The following is a 22,962-nucleotide window of genomic DNA, read 5'->3' on the forward strand; positions in this document are numbered from 1 at the left end:
GGTTGGACTAGATACCTCCTAAGGTCCCTTACAACCCTGATATTCTATGATTCTATAATTTTTTGTTGCCACTGAAAGCCTGGTTGCAGGTGATTCCCAACCTCACCACATATTCCAGTAACACACACGTAGTAAAGCGTCATAACTTTAGACACAAGGATCCCACATCCAGTCCAACAGAATAGCAATGTTCAATGGCTCAAGCCTTTTTAAATGATTCCTCGCAAGGCATACTTTGTACAAAACACCTCATCATCATATCGCAGTGGTGAATGGGGGTTGGGGGGCGGGATGCTACTTTGAGGTACAGAGTGTCACACCCTGACTCTGTCCCTTCCAGAAAATGGTGACAGCTCTGGACAAGAACTGGCACCCGGAGCATTTCTGCTGTGTGAAGTGTGGGAGGCCCTTCGGGGAGGAAGGTGAGTGAACACCACTGCACCCCACATCTGAGGGGACCGAGGCTGCGACCCAGTAACTCCTCTGTGAGACAGAGTCCAGCATCCTCAACTAGTAGTGCCCCCCACTGCATCCTCTCTATGGGAGCACCCAGACCCCTCACTTGCAGTGACTCTGCTGCAGTGCGGCCTGTCACTGGACTGTGCTCTCTGTCTCCCCCGCCAGGCTTCCATGAGAAGGACGGCCAGCAGTACTGCCGCCAGGACTTCTACGAGCTCTTCTCCACCCGCTGCCAGGGCTGTGGCCAGGCCATCCTGGAGAACTACATCTCAGCCCTCAGTGCCCTCTGGCACCCCGAGTGCTTCGTCTGCAGGGTGAGCCGCCCCCCTGCCCAGGCACAGCTGGAGGGGAGGGGGCAGTGCAAGGTTGGGGGAGGCGGGACTGTGGAGGGAATGTGGGAGGGACAGTCTGGAGGATGGGGGAGTCCCGGGAGTATGGGGAATGTGCAGTGCCGGGAGGGAGGGACTGGGGGAGTGCAGGGGAAGTGGGGGAGGGACAGTGGCGGTATGGGGGCAGTGCAGAGGGAAGGTGTGAGGTGCGGGGAGGAGGGAGGGGGCAGTGTGGGAGGAAGTGAGGGGAGGGGCAGTGCGGGAGCAAGAGGGGGAGGGACAATGAGGGGGGAGGAAAGAAGGAGGAAATGCGGGCTGGTGGGTGGATGGGGGAGAGGGCAGTGTGGGAGGAAGTGAGGGGAGGGGCAGTGTGGGAGCAAGAGGGAGAGGGGCAATGCAGGGGTGAGGGGAGGGGGCTATGCAGGGTGGTGGATGGGGAGGAGGCAGCGTGGGAGGAGGGACGAGGGGAGGGGGCAATGCGGGAGGGTGGGTGGATAGGGGAGGGGCAGCATGGGAGGAGGGACGAGGGGAGGGGGTGATGCGGGAGGGTGGGTGGATAGGGGAGGAGCAGCATGGGAGGAGGGACGAGGGGAGGGGGCGATGCAGGAGGGTGGGTGGATGGGGAAGGGGCAATGCAGGGATGAGGGGAGGGGGCCGTGCGGTGGGTGGATGGGGGAAGGGACAGTGTGGGAGGAGGGACGAGGGGAGGGGGCGATGCAGGAGGGTGGGTGGATGGGGAGGGGGCAGTGTGGGAGGAGGGACGAGAGGAGGGGGCGATGCGGGAGGGTGGGTGGATGGGGAAGGGGACAGTGTGGGAGGAGGGTGAGGGGAGGGGGCAATGCGGGAGGGTGGGTGGATAGGGGAGGGACAGCGTGGGAGGAGGGAAGAGGGGAGGGGGTGATGCGGGAGGGTAGGTGGATAGGGGAGGGGACAATGCAGGGATGAGAGGAGGGGGCTGTGCGGGGGTGGATGGGGAGGGGGCAGTGTGGGAGCAGGGATGAGGGGAGGGGGCGATGCAGGAGGGTGGGTGGATGGGGAAGGGACAATGCTGGGGTGAGGGGAGGGGGCCGTGCGGGAGGTGGATGGGGAGGGGCAGCGTGGGAGCAGGGATAAGGGGAGGGGGCGATGCAGGAGGGTGTGTGGATGGGGAAGGGGCAATGCAGGAGTGAGGGGAGGGCGCCGTGCGGGGGTGGATGGGGAGGGGGCAGCGTGGGAGCAGGGACGAGGGGAGGGGGCGATGCAGGAGGGTGGGTGGATGGGGAAGGGACAATGCAGGGATGAGGGGAGGGGGCCGTGCGGGAGGTGGATGGGGAGGGGGTAGTGTGGGAGCAGGGATGAGGGGATGGAGCGATGCAGGAGGGTGGGTGGATGGGGAAGGGGCAATGCAGGGATGAGGGGAGGGGGCGATGCAGGAGAGTGGGTGGATGGGGAGGGCAGTGTGGGAGGAGGGACGAGGGGAGGGGGCGATGTGGGAGGTTGGGTGGATGGGGGAGGGGGCAGAGTGGAAGGAGGGACAAGCGTAGGGGGCAATGCAGGAGGGTGGGTGGATGGGGGAGGGGGCAGCATGGGAGCAGGGATGAGGGGAGGGGGCGATGCAGGAGGGTGGGTGGATGGGGAAGGGACAATGCAGGGATGAGGGGAGGGGGCCGTGCGGGGGTGGATGGGGAGGGGGCAGTGTGGGAGCAGGGACGAGGGGAGGGGGTGATGCGGGAGGGTGGGTGGATGGGGAAGGGACAATGCAGGGGTGAGGGGAGGGGGCCATGCGGGGGTGGATGGGGAGGGGGCAGCGTGGGAGCAGGGACGAGGGGAGGGAGCGATGCAGGAGGGTGGGTGGATGGGGAAGGGGCAATGCAGGGATGAGGGGAGGGGGCGATGCAGGAGGGTGGGTGGATGGGGAAGGGACAATGCAGGGATGAGGGGAGGGGGCCATGCGGGGGTGGATGGGGAGGGGCAGCGTGGGAGCAGGGACGAGGGGAGGGGGCGATGCGGGAGGGTGGATGGATAGGGGAGGGGCAGTGTGGGAGGAGGGACGAGGGGAGGGGTGATGCAGGAGGGTGGGTGGATGGGGAAGGGACAATGCAGGGATGAGGGGAGGGGGCCGTGCGGGGGTGGATGGGGAGGGGGCAGCGTGGGAGCAGGGATGAGGGGAGGGGGCGATGCGGGAGGGTGGATGGATAGGGGAGGGGCAGTGTGGGAGGAGGGACGAGGGGAGGGGTGATGCAGGAGGGTGGGTGGATGGGGAAGGGATAATGCAGGGATGAGGGGAGGGGGCCGTGTGGGGGGTGGATGGGGAGGGGGCAGTGTGGGAGCAGGGATGAGGGGAGGGGGCGATGCAGGAGGGTGGGTGGATGGGGAAGGGACAATGCAGGGGTGAGGGGAGGGGGCCGTGCGGGGGTGGATGGGGAGGGGGCAGCGTGGGAGCAGGGACAAGGGGAGGGGGCGACGCAGGGGGAGGCGAGGGAGGGAAGCAGAGGCAGCGTGCGGGAGGTGCGGCGCGCGCACTCACCCCTCCTGCCCCTTCCCCCCAGGAGTGCTACGCGCCGTTCCTGCAGGGCAGTTTCTTCGAGCACGGTGGGCGGCCCTTCTGCGAGACACACTACCACAAGCAGCGCGGCTCGCTGTGCTGGGGCTGCGAGAAGCCCATCGCCGGGCGCTGCATCACTGCCATGGCCCGCAAGTTCCACCCCGAGCACTTCGTCTGCGCCTTCTGCCTCAAGCAGCTCAACAAGGGCACCTTCAAGGAGCAGAACGACAAGCCCTACTGCCACCCCTGCTTCCTCAAGCTCTTTGGCTAAGCCACGCCCTTGTCTGGGCAGGCCCCGCCCTCAGGCCCAGCCACACCCCAGCAGGCACCGCCCCCTGGCCCAGCCACACCCCAGCAGCCCCCCAGTATAGCCACACCCCAACAGGCCCCACCCCCTGGCTCAGCCTTACCCCAGCAGGCCCTGCCCCCAGGCCGAGCCTCACCCCAGTAGCCCCCCAGTATAGCCACATGCCAACAGGCCCCGCCCCCGGCCCAGCCACACCCCAGCAGGCCCAGCCCCCTGGCCCAGCCACACCCCAGCAGGCCCCGCCCCGGCCCTACATGGTGGGCAAGCCATGTCACGCCCCACCCCACAGCCACGCTTCGGCAGGCCATGCCCTGGGCACATTCAGGCCCTGGCAGAGGGCACCTCATGGCAAGGCCACTTCCCGGCAGTCCCCTTACCTGGCATAGCCACACCCATCGTCTCTGAGTGGGAGACGGAAAGGCCATGGCCCCCCGCACAGCCCTGTCAATCATTGCCAAAGGCGGGTAAGCCACACCCCCAAAGCCAACCTGGGAAGCCCCGCCTCTTTCAGAGCCACACCCACAACCGGCAGGGGGCAGCACATCTTCCATTCCTCCCACGCTGCTGATAGGCCTTGCTCCATCAAGCCGCCTGGAGGCCCCGCCCCCGAGCTAAGCAGAATTTGAACCCCAGGCCCACGAGGATGGGCACTGGCCATGGATCACCTCATCCCACAAGAAGGCGTGGCCGTGGGAGGCAGAGGGGAAGGGCTGCTGGGCTAAGACCTGCCTTCAATGGGGTGCGGCTCTCTGGGCACAGCCCCAGTCTCTGGGCACAGCAAAGGCGGGATGTGGCTTATTTTTTCCAAAACTCAGACGAAATGTCATAGGATCACAAAGTGTCTTCAGCTCTGGGCTGGGGGTGGGGGGTGGGAAATGGAGCAGGTGGGAGATAATTGGGGGGAAGGGGAGAAAGGGGGTTATTACAAGCACAAATAAGGGAGGTATTTTATACTCATGGGATGTGTTGCTGTTTAAACACAGTGGGGGTCTCTCCAGACTGGTATCAACAATCCTCACCTCCAACACTATGTGGCTGTTAAACAGCCCTTGCACCCAGCCCTAGAGGTGGCTGTATCTCACTGCAGGGTGAGGGATTCCTGTATAAACAACCCCTGTGCCCTGCCCCAGAGGTGGATGCATCGCAGCACTAGGCATGGGATCTCTGTATAAACAGCCCCTGTGCGCCACCACAGAGACAATGGGGTGGGGAACAGGCTGGGAGGCCTTTCCCCCCTAGGGGGTGCTGGTGTGTGGAGGGGTGATTGCCTGTTTATGGGGATCCTACTGTGTTCCACAATGTGTCTTGTCTTTTATTTTGCTTTTTATACACTCAGTTATGCTGAAGCATTAAGTATTTATTGTAATTTTGGGCTCTTTTAAGGAGCGTTCATGACAGCACTCTGGGCTCTGTTCCAGCTTGGAGATAGGATCGGGAAGAGGGAAAAGCCAGAGAGCCTGGGGGCCAAGAATAATGGGTCCTGTGAGGGGAGAGGGATTGTAGGCAGAGCTTTCTGGTCTGAAAGAGGACAGCGATAACGCTGACGAGACAGAAGAGCTCAGGACATGAGACCAGGGCCTTGCCCCTCTAAGGGGTGCCAGCTCGGATCCATCCCAAGCACTGGCTGGCTCAAACTGTGGGCAGTGGGCCAGGGGCCTTTCCCTTCTGGGGGCGCTGGTCCCAGGTTACTTGCTGGGGGAGCAGGCAGGGCCCGGGTGGGCTTTTTCTTGCTGAGCTAGGATTGTATCTGGGTCACATTTTTTTTTCTTTTACTGTATAAGCCCAAAATGCTTCTTCACTCTCACTGCTGTCAGGTGCCCAGCGGGCACTGGCATGCACGGGTCATTTCTACCCGGCGTGCGCTCACTGCTGTATCCATGGGTATTACAGAATAAAAGCCACGTTTGAATAAAACTTTGTGTGTGTGTGTGTGTGTGTGTAAAAGAGAGAAAGCACATTGCTTCCCCCTGCTGGAGGGAATCAGGGCCCTGTGTGTGTGTGTGTGTGTGTGTGTGAGAGAGAGAGAGAGAGAGAGAGAGAACAGTAGTGTGTGTGTGTGTGTGTGTGTAAAAGAGAGAGAGCACAGTGCTTCCCCCTGCTGGAGGGAATCAGGGAATCAGGGCCCTGTGTGTGTGTGTGTGTGTGTGTGTGTGTGTGTGTGTGTGTGTGTGTGTGTGTGTGTGTGTGTGTGTGTGTGTGTGTGTGTGTAAAAGAGAGAGAGCACAGTGCTTCCCGCTGCTGGAGGGAATCAGGGCCCTGTGTGTGTGTGTGTATCCTGTGCATAGGATCATTGGGTGCGTGTATGGGTGTTCGGGGATGGGGAGTGTCAGAGATTCTTTCTGCGGTCACATTTCCCTTAACACTTGTTTCAGCTCCTTCGTCTTCCATGGAGCGTTGCGGGAAAATGTTCCACACCAGGGCAATAAATGGGGATCGCTTCAGGGTCCGAGGCCGGAAAAGACCGTTGTGATCATCTCATCGGACCGCCTGCATAGAGCAGGCCAGAACTGCCCCCAAATAATTCCTGGAGCAGAGCTTTCAGCATGGGGCTGCAGGGATAGACAGAGGGGTCTGTATGGGGATGGAGCGAGAGGTCAGTGTGGGAAAATGCAGAGATACGGGTCTGTATGGGGATAGACAGAGGGGTCTGGATGGCCCTGCATGGATAGAAGGAGAAGGATGACAGAGCCTCAGTCTAGGGCCTGAGGTGAGGAACAGTCTGGTCGCTCATGGGTGGAGGCATCTGAACTGAGCGGCTCTGTGTGCCCCTCTTCCTCCTCATCAGCCCCAAGCCCACGCGGCCCGTCATTGGCTTGTAACTGGGAAAGGGAAACCAGCAGCTGTTCACAAGGGGACTAGAGGAGATAGAATCTCGCCAGCCCGAGGTCCGGATCAGAGACAGCACCCCCTGGAGGGGACAAACTCCATACTTCTTTCCCCACCTCCCAAGGCAGCCAGTCCCCCAATCTGGGGTCAGATTGGAGCCAGCCCCGCCTAGAGGGGAAAGGCCCCATATCTCATTCCCCATCCCTCTGACCCAGCCAGTTCCCCACTGTGGTGTCAGCTGGACAGAGAAGTGTCCTTCACTTCGGCTCCTGAACTGTTGGGCAGTGTTGTCCTGTGTCCCCCATGTCCCAGGGCTGTATTTCAGCACTGGGTGAGGGATCTCTGTAAAAAACAGTCCCTGTGACACACCCCAGAGGTGGCTGCATCTCAGTGGCAGGGGAGAGGAGTGTATGAGCTAATCAGGACTCCTCGGTCTGGCTCTGGGAGGGGAGTAGGATAAGCTGGGGTTCCTCAGCACAACTGAGAGGGGGCCAGGGGCAGCTCATTCCTGGGATGAGACCCCCGTTCTCAGCTGGGTCCCCAGAGGAGGCTGCTCCTACCTGAGGCACAGAAAAGGAGATGAGAGGTGGAGTGGAAATTGTTACCAACCCCCATCTCTGTAAATATCAGTGTGTGCTGAGGATGGGCGGAGTGGGGCTCAGAGTGCTGGGCTGGGGGTGCTGGGGAGGGGTCGGGGATTGGGGAGTTGGGGGCTGACATATTTGATGGACATCTTCAGTGCCAGGTCATCCCGCAGCTTGTAGAGCCCCCCACCCCCAGCCAGATTACGGGCCCCAATCCCCCTCCTTACCACCTGGTGCTGGAGACAAGAGAGACACCCCATGGGGTGAAGGGTGGGATCGGAGAGAGCAGAAACCCAGGAGAGAAGAAAGGGAGCCTAAGAGGACGTTCTATCCCCAAGAACCTGCACAGCCCAGGGCTCTCCCTGGCCCCCTGAATCCCCAGAGCCCAGGACCCTGCCTGACCCCCCTGATCTCCCACAGCCCAGGGTCCTCTCTGCCCCCCTGAACCTGCACAGCCCAGGGTCCTGCCTGACCCTCCCCCCCAATTCCCCACAGCCCAGGACCCTTCCTAACCTTGGCCTCTTGACCTATGCATCCATATAGACCCTTATATCCATTCCCACCTAGCCCCCTCTATCCAGCCCCTACTATATTGTGTGTATAGATGTTTGAGGCTTATGCTTGTCCATGAGACAATAAATGTGCCCGCCCTGCAGCGAGTTTGATATTTTTTTTAACCCTCGCAGTGCCATCACCTTCAGTGTGTGTTGCAGGGGTGCTGACCGGGAGGGAGTGGGAATATTAGCAGCACCGCCCTGGGGCAGGGATGCAGCAGGTTTGGCCAATGGTGAAAACAGTTGATATTTCAGAGTGCTGTCAGCAGGGCCTGAATGGGCTCTCCCCTGGCGGAGAGAGGAGCTGGGAGCAAAGACTACAGGAGCAGCCCGTGTTTGCTCTGCCTGGGTGCGCAGCCTGATGGAGCTGCTTTGCCAAAATGATCAGTGTTGGCTGGGGCTGCGTTACAGCACGTCAGTGTTTGTGTGCAGGGGGGAGGAAATGTGCTTAGCCTTATTGTCCGAGGGAAGAGCAGCAGAACTGTACTTAGCCTGCCCTGATTGACCAGGGGGCGGGGGGTGGCTCCCTAAACTCACTCGCTAAGCAGGGGGAAGGGATGCCAAATCCCAGTAAAAATGGGAGTGGGGGTGGGGGCAGGTGTTCTCACCTGGCCGTGTGGATGCTGCGTAAAGAGTCCTCGCCACCATTTGCTCTGCTCCTTTCTGGGATTTAATGGCAGAGCTGAGTGGACTCCATTGAGAGTCCTTGTTTAGGGTTGGGGACTCCTCGATCTGTTCTCATGGCTGAGCAAGTTGAGGGGCTTGAGCCCTCGACCCTGTGTGGGGACAGTGAAAGACAACCCCGAGGCTGCCCTGGCCACGAGGTGCGCAGATGTCCTGGTTGTCTGTCAAGAAAGGAGCAGGCGTCCTCTCCCTGGGGGAGCTCCTTCCCCGCTGCACAGAGCTTTGACTTCCAAGTTTTCTCAAAGCATTCAGTCTGCTGGGACAGTTTGAAAATCGGTGTGTTGCCTTGCCATGGTACTGAGTTCAGCCCTGCACTCGCCCCATGGGAGAGGTTAATTCCTAAAACTCCAATGCTGGCAAACTCAGGAAGGTGGCAGATCCAGACAGACACACACCGTGGTAACTGGGCCCCAGGCTCTGTGACTGGTGTGTTGAGCCTGGTAACACAGGGAGTGTATGGTGGGGAAAGGGAGAGAATCCAGGAGTCGTGACTCCCAGTCCCCCTGCTATAACCACTAGGTTCCAGCTTCCCTCTCAGAGCTGGGTAGAGAACCCAGGAATCCTGACTCCCTCTCCCCCTCAATTCTGCCATACGAATTATGCAGCTTTCCTAGGGGTTTTTTTTGGAGGGGGCTACCTCTCCCATAAGCCCCCCTGGAGAAAACCCTCTTTCCCACATGCCCTTGCGGGGGGAGGTGCAGAACCAGAGAGCTCAGGAGGAAGCGGGGGTGGGTCCTGCGGCCTGTGCCTCTCCCAAGATAGAGCTGGGTGCTGCAGCCCCCGCACCCAACATGGGCTGCTCCATGTGGCTCCACTGTCTCCCCCCATGAAGCCGTCTACTTGCTGCTTCCTCCCCACATCCAGGCAGGCCGGTAGGTGCTGGAATGGGGGCTCCTCCATAGGATCCCCCAGGGGGGTTGCTAGAGATAACCCCACTCCCCTGCAGTGCTGAGAAAGAACCCAGGAGACCTGGCTCTCAGCCCCTCTGCTCTAACCCACTAGACCTCACCCCTCTCCCAGGAGTCCCTATAGCCCCCACCCAGGTAGGTGGAGGGGACCCCAGAGGGAAAGGTGCTGGTGGTTATTTCCCAGGCTTCCAAGGAGACCTGGCGGGATGCACCCCTAAAGTGTCTGTGGAGGTGGGGAGCCCAGGCTGGGTGTTGGTGCCCCTGGATGGGCTGGGGGATCCCCATGTGGCCAAAGCCCTGCAAGGAATTATTCTTTATGGGGGTGGGGGTGGTTTGAGAAGGAGGCTGGCTGTGACACAAGGGAGTCAATAAAGGATCTGTCAGGGGGCAGCAGGGATCATTCCCTGGCTGAGATCCATGGCGGGAGCAGACTGGAGGGTTTAGCTGGACGATCCCGCAGGGAGGACCTTTCCCAGCTGGGGTGGCTGTGAGGGAGGGGAAAGCTGGACTTCAGCTCTCATTGAGGGCAGGGAGCATGGACGTCGGCAGGGAGATCAGGCTGGGATAGGCTCTGGCCAGCAGCTCAGGGGGTTGGGGAAGGGATGGGGCTGCTGGGTGTACGTCTACATTGCATTTTCACATCGACAGCCCCACCAGTCTCCCTAGGCTTCAGGGCCTGAGCTCCAGCCTGAGCTGTCTACATAGCAGCTTTTAGCGCTGGAACACAAGCCTGAGTCTGTAGGCGCCAGGTCTTGGAGTCTCTGCTTTGGGTTTTAAAGCACAGGGTAGACGTACCCTGAGTGACTTTGATCCGAGTCATAGAATAGCAGGGTTGGAAGGGACCTCAGGAGGTATCTAGTCCAAGCCCCTGCTCAAACCCTGGGTTTAGCAGGCCAATGCTCAAACCACTGAGCTATCCTGCGTACCCCCAATGGGAGTTGTGGGTTGTGAGTAGGCTTGGAAGAATTTGAGTTTTGTTTTTTATGATATTGACAGATAACATCAATGCTGATTTTTAAGCTTTTTATTTGCATTGATTTAAATTGTCACAGTTGCAGACAGTGTGGGGGGGAGGGTCAGGCTAATTATTTAATGGCAGCAAACACGAGATTCACCCAGTTACAGCTGTACACCTGTCAAAACACAAACTGTCAACGTTGCATGTCGAAACATGCAAAGCCAATAGCCTTCAATCAAACTCTTAAGAAGTTCTCAAGCTGCATTTTTCTTATGTTGCCTGTCAATTCTCACTATTATTGGTGGAAACATGTTTTCATCAGTTTGCGAGCATGCCCTGCAATCAACAGTGACTGACGCTTACTGATAAAAATCTACTGCTCCCAAACCGAGTGTTCTCTGCTAAGGTGGAGCCACTGCAGTGACCTTACCCTGCTGGTTAAAGCATAGGCCTGGGACTAGGACTCCTGGGTTCTCGCCCCAGCTCTGGGAGGGGAATGGGATCTATTGGGTTAGAGCAGGAGCCATCCCCTCCCCCAGCCTTTCTCTGGGAGCTCCGATGGGGCAGACCCAATCCCTCCTTTCGAGGGAAGGATTTGGGGGATTTGCCTCCTGACCAGCAGGTTTTCTGCTCCTCTTGCCTCTACCTCTCTCCCTGGCACAGGGAAGGGGACCTGGCTGAATTCTCAACCTCTTCCAGCAGATGCAAGGATGGAGAAAGAGAATCTCCAGTGGGAAGAGTCTGTGGGAGCAGAGCCACATGGAACATCCTGGAGCAGGGAGGGGCAGTGTGGAGACCTCTCAGGAGAAAGACCCGCTGGAGAAAAGGTAGATTTGAGATATTCCTCTGGGCAGCAGAGACCCAGCAAAGGGGAGAGAATGCACTGCTGCCCAGTGTGTGGGAAGAGCTATGGCTGGAGCACAGACCTTATCTGGCACCGGAGATCCCACACAGGGGAACACCCCTACAAATGCCCCATCTGTGGGAAAGGCTTCAGCCAGAGCTCCTCCTGCAACCAGCACGAGAGGACCCATGGCTGGGAGCAACCCTCCACACATCCAGGCTGCGAGAGGTTAACCCTCCATCAGGCTGGCTGTGGTGTCGGCTTTGATCCAGATGGACCACATAGCACCCACATGGCAGAGAGACCCTATAAAGGTTCTGACTGGGGGAAGGACTTCTGCCGCAGCCTCACCCATACTGGCGAGCACCCCAACGCCTGTGCCATTTGCTGGAAGAGTGTTAGTCACAGCTCGGTGCTGATCGAGCACTGCCGGACCCACGCCGGGTTGTTCACCGTGAAAGAGTATAAGCATTGTTCTGTACAACGTACCTTTTTAAATACTTCTCTCCCTTTTTTCCCTCCCTCATGCAGCTGCAAATTTTTCAAGCCTCCCTACTCCATCCCGAAGGCTATCTCAGATAAGGCGGCGGAAAAAAAAGATGCGAGACGAAATGTTCTCGGAAATCATGGAAGTGACCCGCAATGAAAGAGCTCATCTGAATGAGCGGAAGGACGTGGTATCAAATTATAGGAAAGATGCCAGTGAACGTGAGGACAGGAGGGATGCTCGAGATGAGAGGTGGCGGCAGGAAGATCAGAGGTGTAGGCAGGAAGATCAGCGGTGGCGGGATGCAATTCTGGGGCTGCTGCGTGATCAAACTGACATGCTCCGGCGTCTGGTGGAGCTTCAGGAACAGCAGCAGGGGCACAGAGTGCTGCTGCAGCCCCTGTGTAACCATCCTCACCATGTTGCATATCCTCCTCACCCAGATGTGTAAGAATGCATGGGGGAAGGCTCCGTGCACCCTCCCACTCCACCCCCGTGGACAGCCCAACCAAAAGGCTGTCATTACTTTGAAATTTTTTTAGTGGCCTTTTCCTTCCCTCCTATCCTCCTCCCAAACCACACCCGGGATACCTTGTCAGTTCTCTCCCTCTTTTTATAATCAATTAATAAAGAATACATGATTTTTAAACTATAGTGACTTTATTTCCTTAAGCAAGCTGTAATCGAAGGGGGACGGTGGGTTGTTTACAGGGAATGAGTCAATCAAGGGGGTGGGGTTCATCAGGGGGAAGCAAACACAGCAGTCACACCGTACCCTGGCCCATGGTGAAACTCGTTTTCAAAGCTTCTCTGATGCGCACCGCTTCCTGGTGTGCTCTTCTAATCACCCTGGTGTCTGGCTGCACGTAATCAGCGGCCAGGTGATTTGCCTCAGCCTCCCACCCTGACATAAAGGTCTCCCCCTTACTCTCACAGAGATTGTGGAGCACACAGCAAGCAGCAATAACAAAGGGGACATTGGTTTGGCTGAGGTCTGGTCGAGTCAGTAATGTGCGCCAGCGCACCTTTAAATGGCCAAATGCACATTCTACCACCATTCTGCACTTGCTCAGCCTGTAGTTGAACAACTCTTGACTACTATCCAGGCTGCCTGTGTATGGCTTCATGAGCCATGGCATCAAGGGGTAGGCTGAGTCCCCCAGGATAACTACAGGCATTTCAACAGCCCCAACTGTTATTTTCTGGTCTGGGAAGTAATTCCCTTGCTGCAGCCATTTAAACAGAGTAGTGTGCCTGAAGACGCGAGTGTTATGAACCCTCCCTGGCCATCCCACGTGGTTGTTGGTGAAACATCCCTTGTGATCCACCAGTGCTTGCAGCACCATTGAAAAGTACCCCTTGCGGTCTACGTACTGGGTGCCCTGGTGCTCCTATGCCAAGATAGGGATATGGGTTCCATCTATCGCCCCCCCACAGTTAGGGAATCCCATTGCAGCAAAGCCATCCACTATGACCTGCACATTTCCCAGAGTCACAACCTTTCGTAGCAGCAGCTTAATGATTGCTTTGGCTACTTGCATCACAGCAGCCCCCACATTAGATTTTCCCACTCCAGATTGATTCCTGACTGACTGGTAGCTGTCTGGTGTTGCAAGCTTCCAGAGGGCTATTGGCATTCGCTTCTCAACTGTGAGGGCTGCTCTCATCTTGGTATTCTGGTGTTTCAGGGCAGAGGAAAGCAAGTCACAAAGTTCCATGAAAGTGCCCTTACGCACGCGAAAGTTTTGCAGCCATTGGGAATCGTCCCAAACCTGCAAAACTATGCGGTCCCACCAGTCTGTGCTTGTTTTCTGGGCCCAAAATCGGCGTTCAATGGCTAGAACCTGCCCCATTACCAGCAGGATCTCCAAAGCGCAGGGGCCTGCGGTTTGAGAGAATTCTGTGTCCATGTCCTCATCACTCTCGTCACCATGCTGCTGTAGCCGCCTCCTCCTTGCCCGGTTTTGCAGGTCCTGGTTCAGCATAGATTGCATGATAATGCGCGAGGAGTTTACAACGTCCATGATTGCTGTCTTGAACTCAGCAAGGTCCATGCTTGCTGTGCTATGGTGTTTGCACAGTTCACCCAGGGAAAAAGGCGCGAAACAGTTGTCTGCTGCTTTCACCAAGGGAGGGGTGAGGCTGTACCCAGAACCACCCGCGACAATTTTTTTTGCCCCATCAGGCACTGGGATCTCAACCCAGAATTCCAAGGGTGGGGGAGACTGTGGGAACTATGGGATAGCTACCCACAGTGCAACACTCCGGTAAACGACACCAGCCTTGGTACATGGACGCACACCGCCGAATTAATGTGCTTAGTGTGGCCACGTGCACTAGGCTTTATACAATCTGTTTTAAAAAACGGTTTCTGTAAAATCGATATAATCCGTAGCGTAGACATACCCCTAGAAATCTCTCTGAAGAATTCACATGAAATCTCCCCTACATCATGTATTTGGGGGAAAACTTTTGTTCCGATTTTTTTGTCTTAAAAGCCCAAAAGATTCCATTTCCTTCCTTCTCTTTCTGATCCGGCCTACACTGGAGATATTTGATGTTCTCACTTTTAGCGCCTGTCATAGCATTCCCTCTCAGATCTGAACCTTAGAGTTCAGAAAATGAGATACTAGCACCTGAATCCTCTAAGCTTAATTACCAGTTTAGATCTGATAGCACTGCCACCACCCAAAAATATAGTGTTTTGGGGCACTCTGACCTCCCAAACCTTCCCTGGGGACCCCAAGAACCCAGATCACTTAGGTTCTTAAAACAAGGAGAAATAAACCATTCCCCCACCTTTCTCCCTCCCAGAATTTCCCTCCCTGAGCTATCCTGAGAGACACTGATCCAACTGCTTAATTCACCATACAGAGAAGCATCTCCTTTCCCTTCTACAAAGAGGATTCAAGGAAAACAGAGAAAGATTCGATTTCTCCCCCCTCCCGTCTCCCCCACCCGTCCTGGTGAGTATCCCAATCCCCTGGAATAAAACAAGGGAAACAAGAAAAAAAAATCAATCAGGTTCTCTAAAAGAAATCTTTTAATAAAAGAAAGGAAAAAGTAAAGAATTATCTCTGTAACTTCAAGATGTAAACATTACAGGGTCCTATAGCTTACAGACACCAGAAAGAGACTTTCCCCCCAGTACCAATACAAATCAAAATATTCCCAGCAACTACACATATAAAAGTTAACCAGCCAGATCCACAATTGCAAATAGAGTAAAACAATCAAAAAGCCTAAACCGCCTGTTTTTACTTACTATTTGAAAAGAAACTTAGAGAGCCTGTAGTAATGTCTGGTTTCTCTCAGACCTTCCGAGAGAAGAACACACAACGGACAAAGAACAGACACAAAAGCTTCCCTTCACCCAAATTTAAAAGTATCTTGTCTTCTGATTGGTCTTCTGGTCAGGTGTCCAGTTCCCTGCTTGTAACCCTTTACAGGTAGAAGAGACATTAACCCTTAACAATCTGTTTATGACAGCGCCAGCTACTGGAGTCAGGTGACTAGTAAAGAATCACAGCTTTCATTAGAAAGTCCAATTTTTTTTTAAGTCTTTGCTTGTGGAGGAAAGTTTAAAGATATAGAGTTAAAATAAAAAGAACCACACATAAAGTTTTGAACAAGAAGTCTTGTGCTTTTTTAAAGCTAATCTTGTGATTTTGGGCGGAATCTGAGTGGTGATTTTTCAAGACATGTATTTGGAGACAGGTTTCATTGTTCTGGGATGCTTTACTGGGATGAAATAAATCTAAACAAATACTCCCCAATAGGAGTTACTGGGGCTAGTTGCAGGAAGTGGGATGTTCAGCATTTTACTGAGATACACACCAGAGAAAAGGAGGGGGATTTGTCAAGTTAAACAAAAAAATGCTACCAATGGGCCCATCTAGCCTGGTATCCCATCTCCAGCAGCGGCTTCAGAGAAGCCTGGAAGGAGACCCCTAGTGGACATTTCCAGAACAGCCTGCCTGCTGGGAAAGCTTCCTCCAAACTGTCACTTCCTCACTCGTGTCCTTTCAGCTCCTTCCAATGACAAATGGAAAAAATTCGAGACTCGTGGGGTTTGGATGTTTGATCCCCACCACAAAGGCAGCTGCAAAACCCCATTCTTTAAAATAATAATTTCCCCGACTCACTGATTTTTCCAAGTGTTTTGCCCCTCTCCCAGCTAGGACAATGGAGATGGGATGGCCCAGGGGTTACAGTCCTAACCTAGGATGTGGGAGACTTGCATTCATTCTCCATTTCACCACAGACTCTCTGGGTGGCCTTGAGTAAAGCACACACATGCTCATCACGCTTGCAGCTCTGCATTATGACAATCAGTATAATCGAATCTTATGCTTCAGAGCTTCATCCCTGCAGCTGTCAGGAAGGACTTTTGCCTCTGATGCACAGTTAGCCAGGTGCATTCTGAGAGGTTTCTTTCCTCCCTTCCCCTGAAGCACAGATCTTCGCAGCTGGAGACAGGACGCTGGAGAGGGTGAGCCAGTGTTTTGAGCTGGTCCGGAGAATACTTTCTAAATGCCTTGATGGTGGGTCTTGTTCACGTGCCTAGGATTGCCAGATTTGGGGTCAGGAAGGAATTTCCCCCCAGGGCAGATTGTCTGTGGCTTTGTTGTTGGTTTTTTTGCCTTCCTCTGCAGTGTAGGGTGTGGGTCACCTGACAGCATCATCTGGGCATATCTCATCTAATCAATTCCCTGAGGAACTGGGAGCTGAGCCAAAAGCTCTTCCCGCATGCAGTGCATTTGTAGGGTCGATTCACTATGGTGGATATCAGTGGTGGGCTGGGATCTCCTCCTCCCTGCTCAAGGTTCTGGAAGGCCCTGCACGGCTCTGCTCCTGAAGGCCCTTCCTGCTGGGGAATCTCTTCCATCCCAGGAGAGAAGATTTGTCTACACTGCCCACTAAATCTGGGGCTACAGGCCCGGGGATGCTGTTTCAAAGCCCACGTGTGAGCATCCACATTGCATTGTGAACAGACTCTCATGGGGTACAAAGGCGCTATTGTGTCTCTACTTCTCTCTCTGTGGGTGGAAGGTTTACACACAGCCCCTTTCATTCAGTTTCTCTCTGCTGTAACCCAGGCACTCAGACATTCAATTCCCAGAACAACCTCGGGGTTATAAATTTGCTCAGCAAACTCATGTGAGCAGAGGGTAAATTAGGAGGCAGGGGCTATTTGGGATAAACTCATACATAGGGCTCAAGGCCACCTGGGTTCAATCACTGTCTGAGTGGGAAGGAGGGTCTAACGGTTAGAGCACCAGTGGCTGGGAGCCAGGACTCCTGGGTTCTGTCCCCTGCTTTGGGAGGGGAGTTTAGTGGGTTAGACGGGGCACTGGGAGTCAGGACTCCTGGGTTCCATTCTCAGCTGTGGCTAGGGAGTGGTCTCTAAGGCAGCCGTGGCTAGTGGCCAGGACTCCTGGGTTCTATTCTTGGCTGCGGCGGGGAGTGAGGTCTAGCGAGTTAGAGCAGCATCTGGGGGTGGGGAGCGAGGTCTAGTGGATTAGATCAGCGTGTGGGGGTGGGAAGTCAGGATTCCTGGGTTCCCCTCCCAGGTGGGGGCGGGCAGTGCGGTGAGGCGCTGGCTGCTGGATGGGGTCTCTCTCCACTCCCAATCCACTCGGTCTGCGGCTGCTCCCCCGGCCAATGGCAGCGGGACGGGAGGTGGGGGTGGCCTGTCCCAGCCAATCACTATGGAGATTCTCCCGGGTTTCTCCTCCCCTCCCCGCATTCTCTCGCCCCATAACGTTGTCTCTGCGCCCTGGTCCGGTCCCCGCCGGGACCGCAGCGCGGGGCAAGCTGGAGCCGGGGGCGCACCCTAGGGCGGGGAGCCCAGCTGGGGAGTCCGCTCCTGCCCCCGCCCCCGCAGTGAGTGGGTGGCGAGAGGGAGGGGGGGCACAGGAAGCAGTCAGCACCGGCCCAACTTCCTCCGGAGTCCCTGGGAGGGGGAGCCCCCCCGTGCCAGCGGGGTAACGTGGCGGGAGGGCTGGCAGCAGCACGTGTGGGGGGATGGGCGGGGGAACAGCTGATTGCTGGGGGCGGGGATGGGCCCGGATGGGGCGGCTCCAGCGCTGTTGGGGGCCAGAGGTGGGAACCGTCCGGGGCTCAGTGGGAAGGCGGGTCTCTGCCCTAGGGGAGAGGGGCTGCTGCGTGGGGGGGTTAGATGTCAGGACACCTTGGCTCTCTTGGAGGGGTGGGGGTCAGGACTCCTGGGTTCTACCCCTGGCTCTGGGAGTGGGGGCTGGTGGGTTGGGGCTGGGGGTCAGGACTCCTGGGTTCTACCCCTGGCTCTGGGAGTGAGGGCTGGTAATTGGCACATGCAGTTGTGTTTTACCGTGTATTTTCCTCTCCCAAAGCTGCACTTGGCCCCCTTTCCAGATCCGATGGAGGAGGAGGAAGACGAGATGGAGGAGCAGTCGGGGAGCTCTCAGTCTGAGGGACCCAGACTGGTGATCTCCATGGATGGGGATTCAGTGAGTGACTGGTGGGCAGGGACTGTGTCCTTGGGGCTTCCCCTTCTGCTCTCTGGGAAAGCATCTATGCTGACTTGCCTCCAGCAGGCCCCATGCGGGAGGCTGAGGCAGCAGCACTGGGCTGTGGGGCTGATCTGGGGGGTGGAATGGTCGCTGGCTGATTGGCCCTAGGGACTAGTCCAGGATGAAGAATGGGGGTGACTGATTGGGTCCAGGATTTGGGTCAAGGGTGGGGGTGTGTGGCCAGGTCTAGAGGGAAGGGGCTGGCTGGCTGTGCTGAGACCTATCCTAACCTTGTTCCTACCTTTCACACATATGCAGCCAGCTCTGGGGTGCAGCCTGCTGCCCTACTGGCAGGGCTGTTCGAATACGTGCCATGGATCCTGGGCCCTGCCACATCCAGAAGGGATTTGGTGTGGGTCTAGAGTGGGAGCTTGTCTTGCTGAGTCCCCCTTCTCCTCTGATGCTCCCCCTTTAGTCACAGTCCCCTTCTCCGCCAAAGTGGAACTCTCCCGTTCCTCTGGATGGGCAGCCCGAGCTGCAGCAGGAGGAAGAGGAACCAGAGGAGGAGGAGGAAGACCAGGAGTTCCAGGTGCAGACGTTGAGGATCCCAGCAGATGGGGACTCAGTGAGTAACTAACATGCTGATAAGGGCCCCCCCTGCGATGCTAGGGGGCGCTGTGCTGCTGGGCAGCAGGTGAGCCTCTCAGTGCTGACCCCAGTGCACTGCTAAAGGGTGCTGTGCAGCAGGCAGGGGGGCTCAGTAGGGGGCACGCTCCCCTCACAGTCAGTGCTGACCCCAATGTCCTTGTGTGCTGCTAGGGGGTGCTGTGCAGCAGGCAGGGGGGCTCAGTAGGGGGCACGCTCCCCTCACAGTCAGTGCTGACCCCAATGTCCTTGTGTGCCGCTAGGGGGTGCTGTGCTGCATGGAGCAGGTGGGGGAGACTCAGTGGGTGGTACTCTTACCTTCTCCCCAGAGACAAGGTCTTATATAGGTGCGTGGAACAATCTATACGCATTGTGCTTCGTTTATCCTCCTGTGGTTTCAGCTAGATCAGCGGTTCTCAAAGTGGGGGTCCGGACCCCTCGGGGGCTGAGAGATTATTACATGTGGGGGTCACGAGCTCTCAACCTCCACCCCAAACCTCGCTTGCCTCTGGCATTTATAATGATGTTAAATATATTTAAAAGTGTGTTTGTTTTAATTTACTAGGGGGGTTGCACTCAGAGAGGTTCTCTGTGAAAGGGGTTGCTAATAAAAAGGTTTGAGACCCAGTGAGCTAGATAGGCTTCCTGTGTTAAACTGCTTAGTGACTGATAACCAGGCTCTGTGTCATAGTCCAGAGGTGGCTGCATCACAGCACCAGGGGAGGGACCCCTGTATAAACAGTCCCTGTGCTCCACCCCAGAGGTGGCTGCATTGCAGTGCCAGGCAAAGGACGCCTATATAAACAGCCGCTCCATGCTGCCCCAGAGCAAGTAAAGCTCCTGGGCCTGTGAAAAGATTGGGGTGAATGTTAACCTGGAAATAGCTGAGCGGTTTCTGTACAGGGGGGGAAATGCCCCAAGAGCAGGGCAAATGACTGCAGTGTATTAAAGGGGAGCTAGCAGAGCTCAGATGGCTTATCCCATGGGGTAAGGGGTCTGGGAGTCAAGACTCCTGGGTTCTATCCCTGGTTCTGGGAGAGCAGTGGGGTTAGAGCAGAAGGGACTGGAAGTCAGGACTCCTGGGTTCTGCCCCCAGCACTGGAACCTGAAGTAATTCATTCGCCTCATCTTGTGCCTCAGTTTCCCCCTTAGGACTAAACACTTATCTGCCTGTCAGTGAGAGAAGTTCCAGCTTCTCCCCCAGCCCTGTCTGGGACCAGGAAACAGGAGTTTGAACTGTGCCTGTTGGCTGGATCCAGTTTGTGCCGAGGGACCAGGCTGGGGTGCCCCTCCCATGCTGTTTAATAATCTCCCCACTTGCCTTTCCCTTAGCTGGACTCTGCCGCTTTTCCAGAGGATCTGTCGGAGGAGGAGGAGGGAGATGAGGAGGAAGAGGAGCTGGTAATCAGAAGGGTGAAGGCAGAGGAGGAAGAGGACCAAGAGTTTGAGGTACAGAAGCTGAGGATTTCCATGAATGGAAATTCAATGAGTGGGGCTGACTGGGAGATGGGGGAGGTGGCTGGGTCAATGCAGAGGGGAGGTTCACTGGACTGAATTTGGGGGCAGGATGTCTAGGCCAAGGGGTCACAGGGCCAACCCTGGGGTGAGTTGAGAGTGGAGGGGCGCTGGGCTGGCTGGGCCCATCTGGGGGGGGATGGTTGACCCAGGGGCTGATCTGAGGGGAGATGGGGGTGAAGCTGGCTGGGCCAATGCAAGGCAGCAGTTCCTTTGCTCTAACCCTGCCCCACAGCTGGAATCAGTGGCGCACCGAGGCTCGCTGCCTGCGGAGGAGCCAGTGGTGGATTCGGAAGTGCGGGTGGAGCCCAAACTCGAGGGGCAGAAGCTGAGGATCCCAGTGGAGGGGAATTCAGTGAGTAACCATGGAGGGTGAGGGGGCCGCAGCTCCTCCCTCACCACCTGAGCCCCTGTGAGGGACCATGGCGAAGGGACTGGATGTGGGTGGGGGCTGGTGCCTTAAAGATTGTTTGCTCAACTGTTGAGGAGGGAGGGGTTAAATTGGGGCTCCCTGGGACAGGGCAGGGCTGGACGGGGAGGGGGGAATTCTGTGGTTACAGGGATGGAGGAATTCTGGGGATCCCCTTATCAAGATAATCCCCCTTAGTGGCACTAGCTTACCCCCAACCAGCCACTGTAAATGAGGGGCGGAATGTGGCGGAGGGACCGAGGGTTCCGGGGGCGGAATGTTCCGGAGGGACCGAGGGTTCCGGGGGCGGAATGTTGGGATTGCAGTTAGTGAGAGAGAAAAGGAGAATTAGGAGAATGGGGGAGGGCCAGGGTGGGGCAGCAGTGCCAGGAGAAGGTTCATTGTCTCTGACTCTCTCCTGAAGGGTGCTATCCCTGGCTCTGGAAAGGCAGTGGGGGTGGGGTTGGGGGCTGGGAGTCAGGATGCCTGGGTTCTATCTCCAGCTCTGGGATGGGGGTAGGAGACGGGGGCTCTATTCTTAGCTCCGTGGAATTGAATTAATGCCTTGGTGCCTCTCCCCCACAGCCCGTCCTGCAACTGACGGCATCCCCGGGAGGTGGGGGCAGGGCGAGCGCACCGATGCCGGAGCGCTCCAACACTTGCATGGAGTGCGGCAAGAGCTTCAGCCGTCGCTCCAATCTGGTGAAGCACCAGATCATCCACACTGGCGAGAAGCCCTTCTCGTGTGGGGAGTGTGGACGCAGCTTCACCCAGAGCTCGGCCCTTACCAAGCACCAGCGCACCCACACCGGGGAACGCCCCTATGTCTGCGGGGAGTGCGGCAAGGCCTTCACCGCCAGCTCCAACCTGCTGCAGCACCAGCGTTTCCACACTGGGGAGCGCCCCTATGTCTGCGGCGAGTGCGGCAAGGCTTTCAGCCAGAGCTCCAATTACAATCTGCACCGGCGCACGCACACCGGCGTCACCCCCTACCAGTGCGGCGTCTGTGGCAAGCGCTTTACCGGCAGCTCCTGTCTGGCTCGCCACCGGCGCACCCACACCGGCGAAAAGCCCTACCAGTGCTCCGAGTGCGGCAAGCGCTTTTCTGGCAGCTCCACCCTGGTCAACCACCGGCGCACCCACACCGGCGAAAAGCCCTACGGCTGTGCGGAGTGTGGCAAGGCCTTCACCCACCATTCCAACCTGGTGGACCACTGGCGTGTCCACACTGGCGAGAAGCCCTACATCTGTGCTGAGTGCGGCAAGAGCTTCCGGCTCAGCTCCCACATCATCCGACACCGGCGCACCCACGCCAATGCCAGCTCTGCCAGTGCCAACGGGGCTGACCGCTTGTACATCTGCAGCCAGTGTGGCAAGGGCTTCCAGGTCGGACCCAGCCACCTGCAGCAGCAAGCCCACCAGGAAGAGGGACCCTATAGCTGTACTGAGTGCGGCAATAGCTGCTGGACGTAGAGGGGCGGAGCCTGTTGCAGGGGCAGGGCTCGGCACGTCTCCCCTGCCACTCCAAGCACTTTGTACACCCACAGGTTGTGGGATCAGTTCCTGTGGGAGGGGCAGGAATTGGATCCGGCCGGGGGTGGGGCTTGGAGCACAGCTTGTGGTCCTGCCCCTTGCTCCAGGAACATGTGCAGGGAGTGTGCCATCAGCTGCTGGAGGGGGTGGGACTTGGTGCTCAGCCAGCTGCCACGCCCCTAGTTCCAGGGTCCACCTGTGGGATCAGCTCCCACAGGGGTGGGGTCGGGTTCCCACTCGGGGGTGGAGCTCTGCCAGCAGCAGTAGAAGGACCGGCAGTGGTGGCTGGATGCAGAGAGGGGGCAGGGTCCTGCCCAGTAGGAGGAAGGTGGAGCCCAGCCCCTCTTCCCCATGGCAGGGAGCCCCCTGCCTCCCAAGCTCCCTCGTTTCTGTGGAATTGCTTCTGCTAGGGTGAGGCAATAGAGCCATGGAGGGAATTGTAGGGGGTGAGCAACTGAGTCGTAAGGTGGGGTCCCCCGTTGTCCATCTTCCCATCTGTACTGGAAGGAGCAGACTTGAGGGCGGGGAGCTGAATTATGGGGGTGAGGAGTGAGTTGGGGCTAGTGGAGGGGGGAAATAAGGGTGCCACAAAGTGCGGGGGTGGGGGAGAGAACAGATCCCTCTCCCTTCTGAGCCCAGGCCACACTTCGATGGGGCTATGCCATTGTGACTGAGAATCAGTGGAAGGGGCTGACTAGGAGGCAAGGACCTCAGATCTGCTGGCGAGCAGGTGTTGGGGACTTCAACCCTGTTTCTCTGCCCTCGTGCTGTGGGCTGAGCGCAGAGGGGGGTGATATTTTAGGGGAATCAATAGACTGAGGTGCAGTTTGGATCTCCTGGGGGTGACCCGCCTGGGATCTGATTCCCCTGCACTGGGGGTCACAAGGGAGCCTAGAAATTGA

The 22,962-nt window shown here is 57.1% G+C and overlaps 2 protein-coding genes across 11 annotated transcripts in view; both read left to right on the plus strand.

Annotated features, from left to right (window-relative positions):
* TGFB1I1 (transforming growth factor beta 1 induced transcript 1) overlaps positions 1 to 19,324 on the plus strand; it is a 30,527-nt gene extending 11,203 nt beyond the window's left edge. Inside the window, exons 9-14 of one of the 8 annotated variants that reach the window (XM_050956859.1) lie at positions 341 to 422; positions 625 to 773; positions 3,317 to 5,490; positions 5,992 to 7,804; positions 10,833 to 10,960; positions 11,509 to 12,113. In XM_050956859.1, the coding sequence (XP_050812816.1) occupies positions 341 to 422; positions 625 to 773; positions 3,317 to 3,583 (498 nt within the window). In that variant the 3' untranslated portion in view covers positions 3,584 to 5,490; positions 5,992 to 7,804; positions 10,833 to 10,960; positions 11,509 to 12,113. Of the gene's footprint in view, positions 1 to 340; positions 423 to 624; positions 774 to 3,316; positions 5,559 to 5,991; positions 7,805 to 10,832; positions 10,961 to 11,508; positions 12,114 to 19,301 lie in introns of those variants that run through there. The other 7 variants (XM_050956858.1, XM_050956861.1, XM_050956864.1 and 4 more) reach the window with 7 other exon arrangements.
* Positions 17,345 to 22,100, plus strand: LOC127052797 (zinc finger protein 771-like). Of its 3 annotated transcripts, none has more exons than XM_050956875.1 (6): positions 17,345 to 17,350; positions 17,839 to 17,955; positions 18,434 to 18,583; positions 19,936 to 20,052; positions 20,354 to 20,473; positions 21,113 to 22,100. In XM_050956875.1, exons 2-6 carry the CDS (start codon positions 17,866 to 17,868, stop codon positions 21,998 to 22,000), a joined length of 1,365 nt encoding a protein of 454 aa, XP_050812832.1. In that variant the 5' UTR covers positions 17,345 to 17,350; positions 17,839 to 17,865; the 3' UTR covers positions 22,001 to 22,100. The 3 variants fall into 3 exon arrangements, with proteins under 3 accessions (XP_050812832.1, XP_050812831.1, XP_050812830.1); XM_050956874.1 differs by lacking the exon at positions 17,345 to 17,350 and adding an exon at positions 17,409 to 17,451; XM_050956873.1 differs by lacking the exon at positions 17,345 to 17,350 and having other exon boundaries at positions 17,750 to 17,955.
* The last annotated feature ends 862 nt before the right edge of the window (positions 22,101 to 22,962 follow it).

The sequence above is a fragment of the Gopherus flavomarginatus genome, chromosome 5 (genome assembly GCF_025201925.1).
Source record: "Gopherus flavomarginatus isolate rGopFla2 chromosome 5, rGopFla2.mat.asm, whole genome shotgun sequence".
Classification (NCBI taxonomy): Eukaryota; Metazoa; Chordata; order Testudines; family Testudinidae; genus Gopherus; species Gopherus flavomarginatus.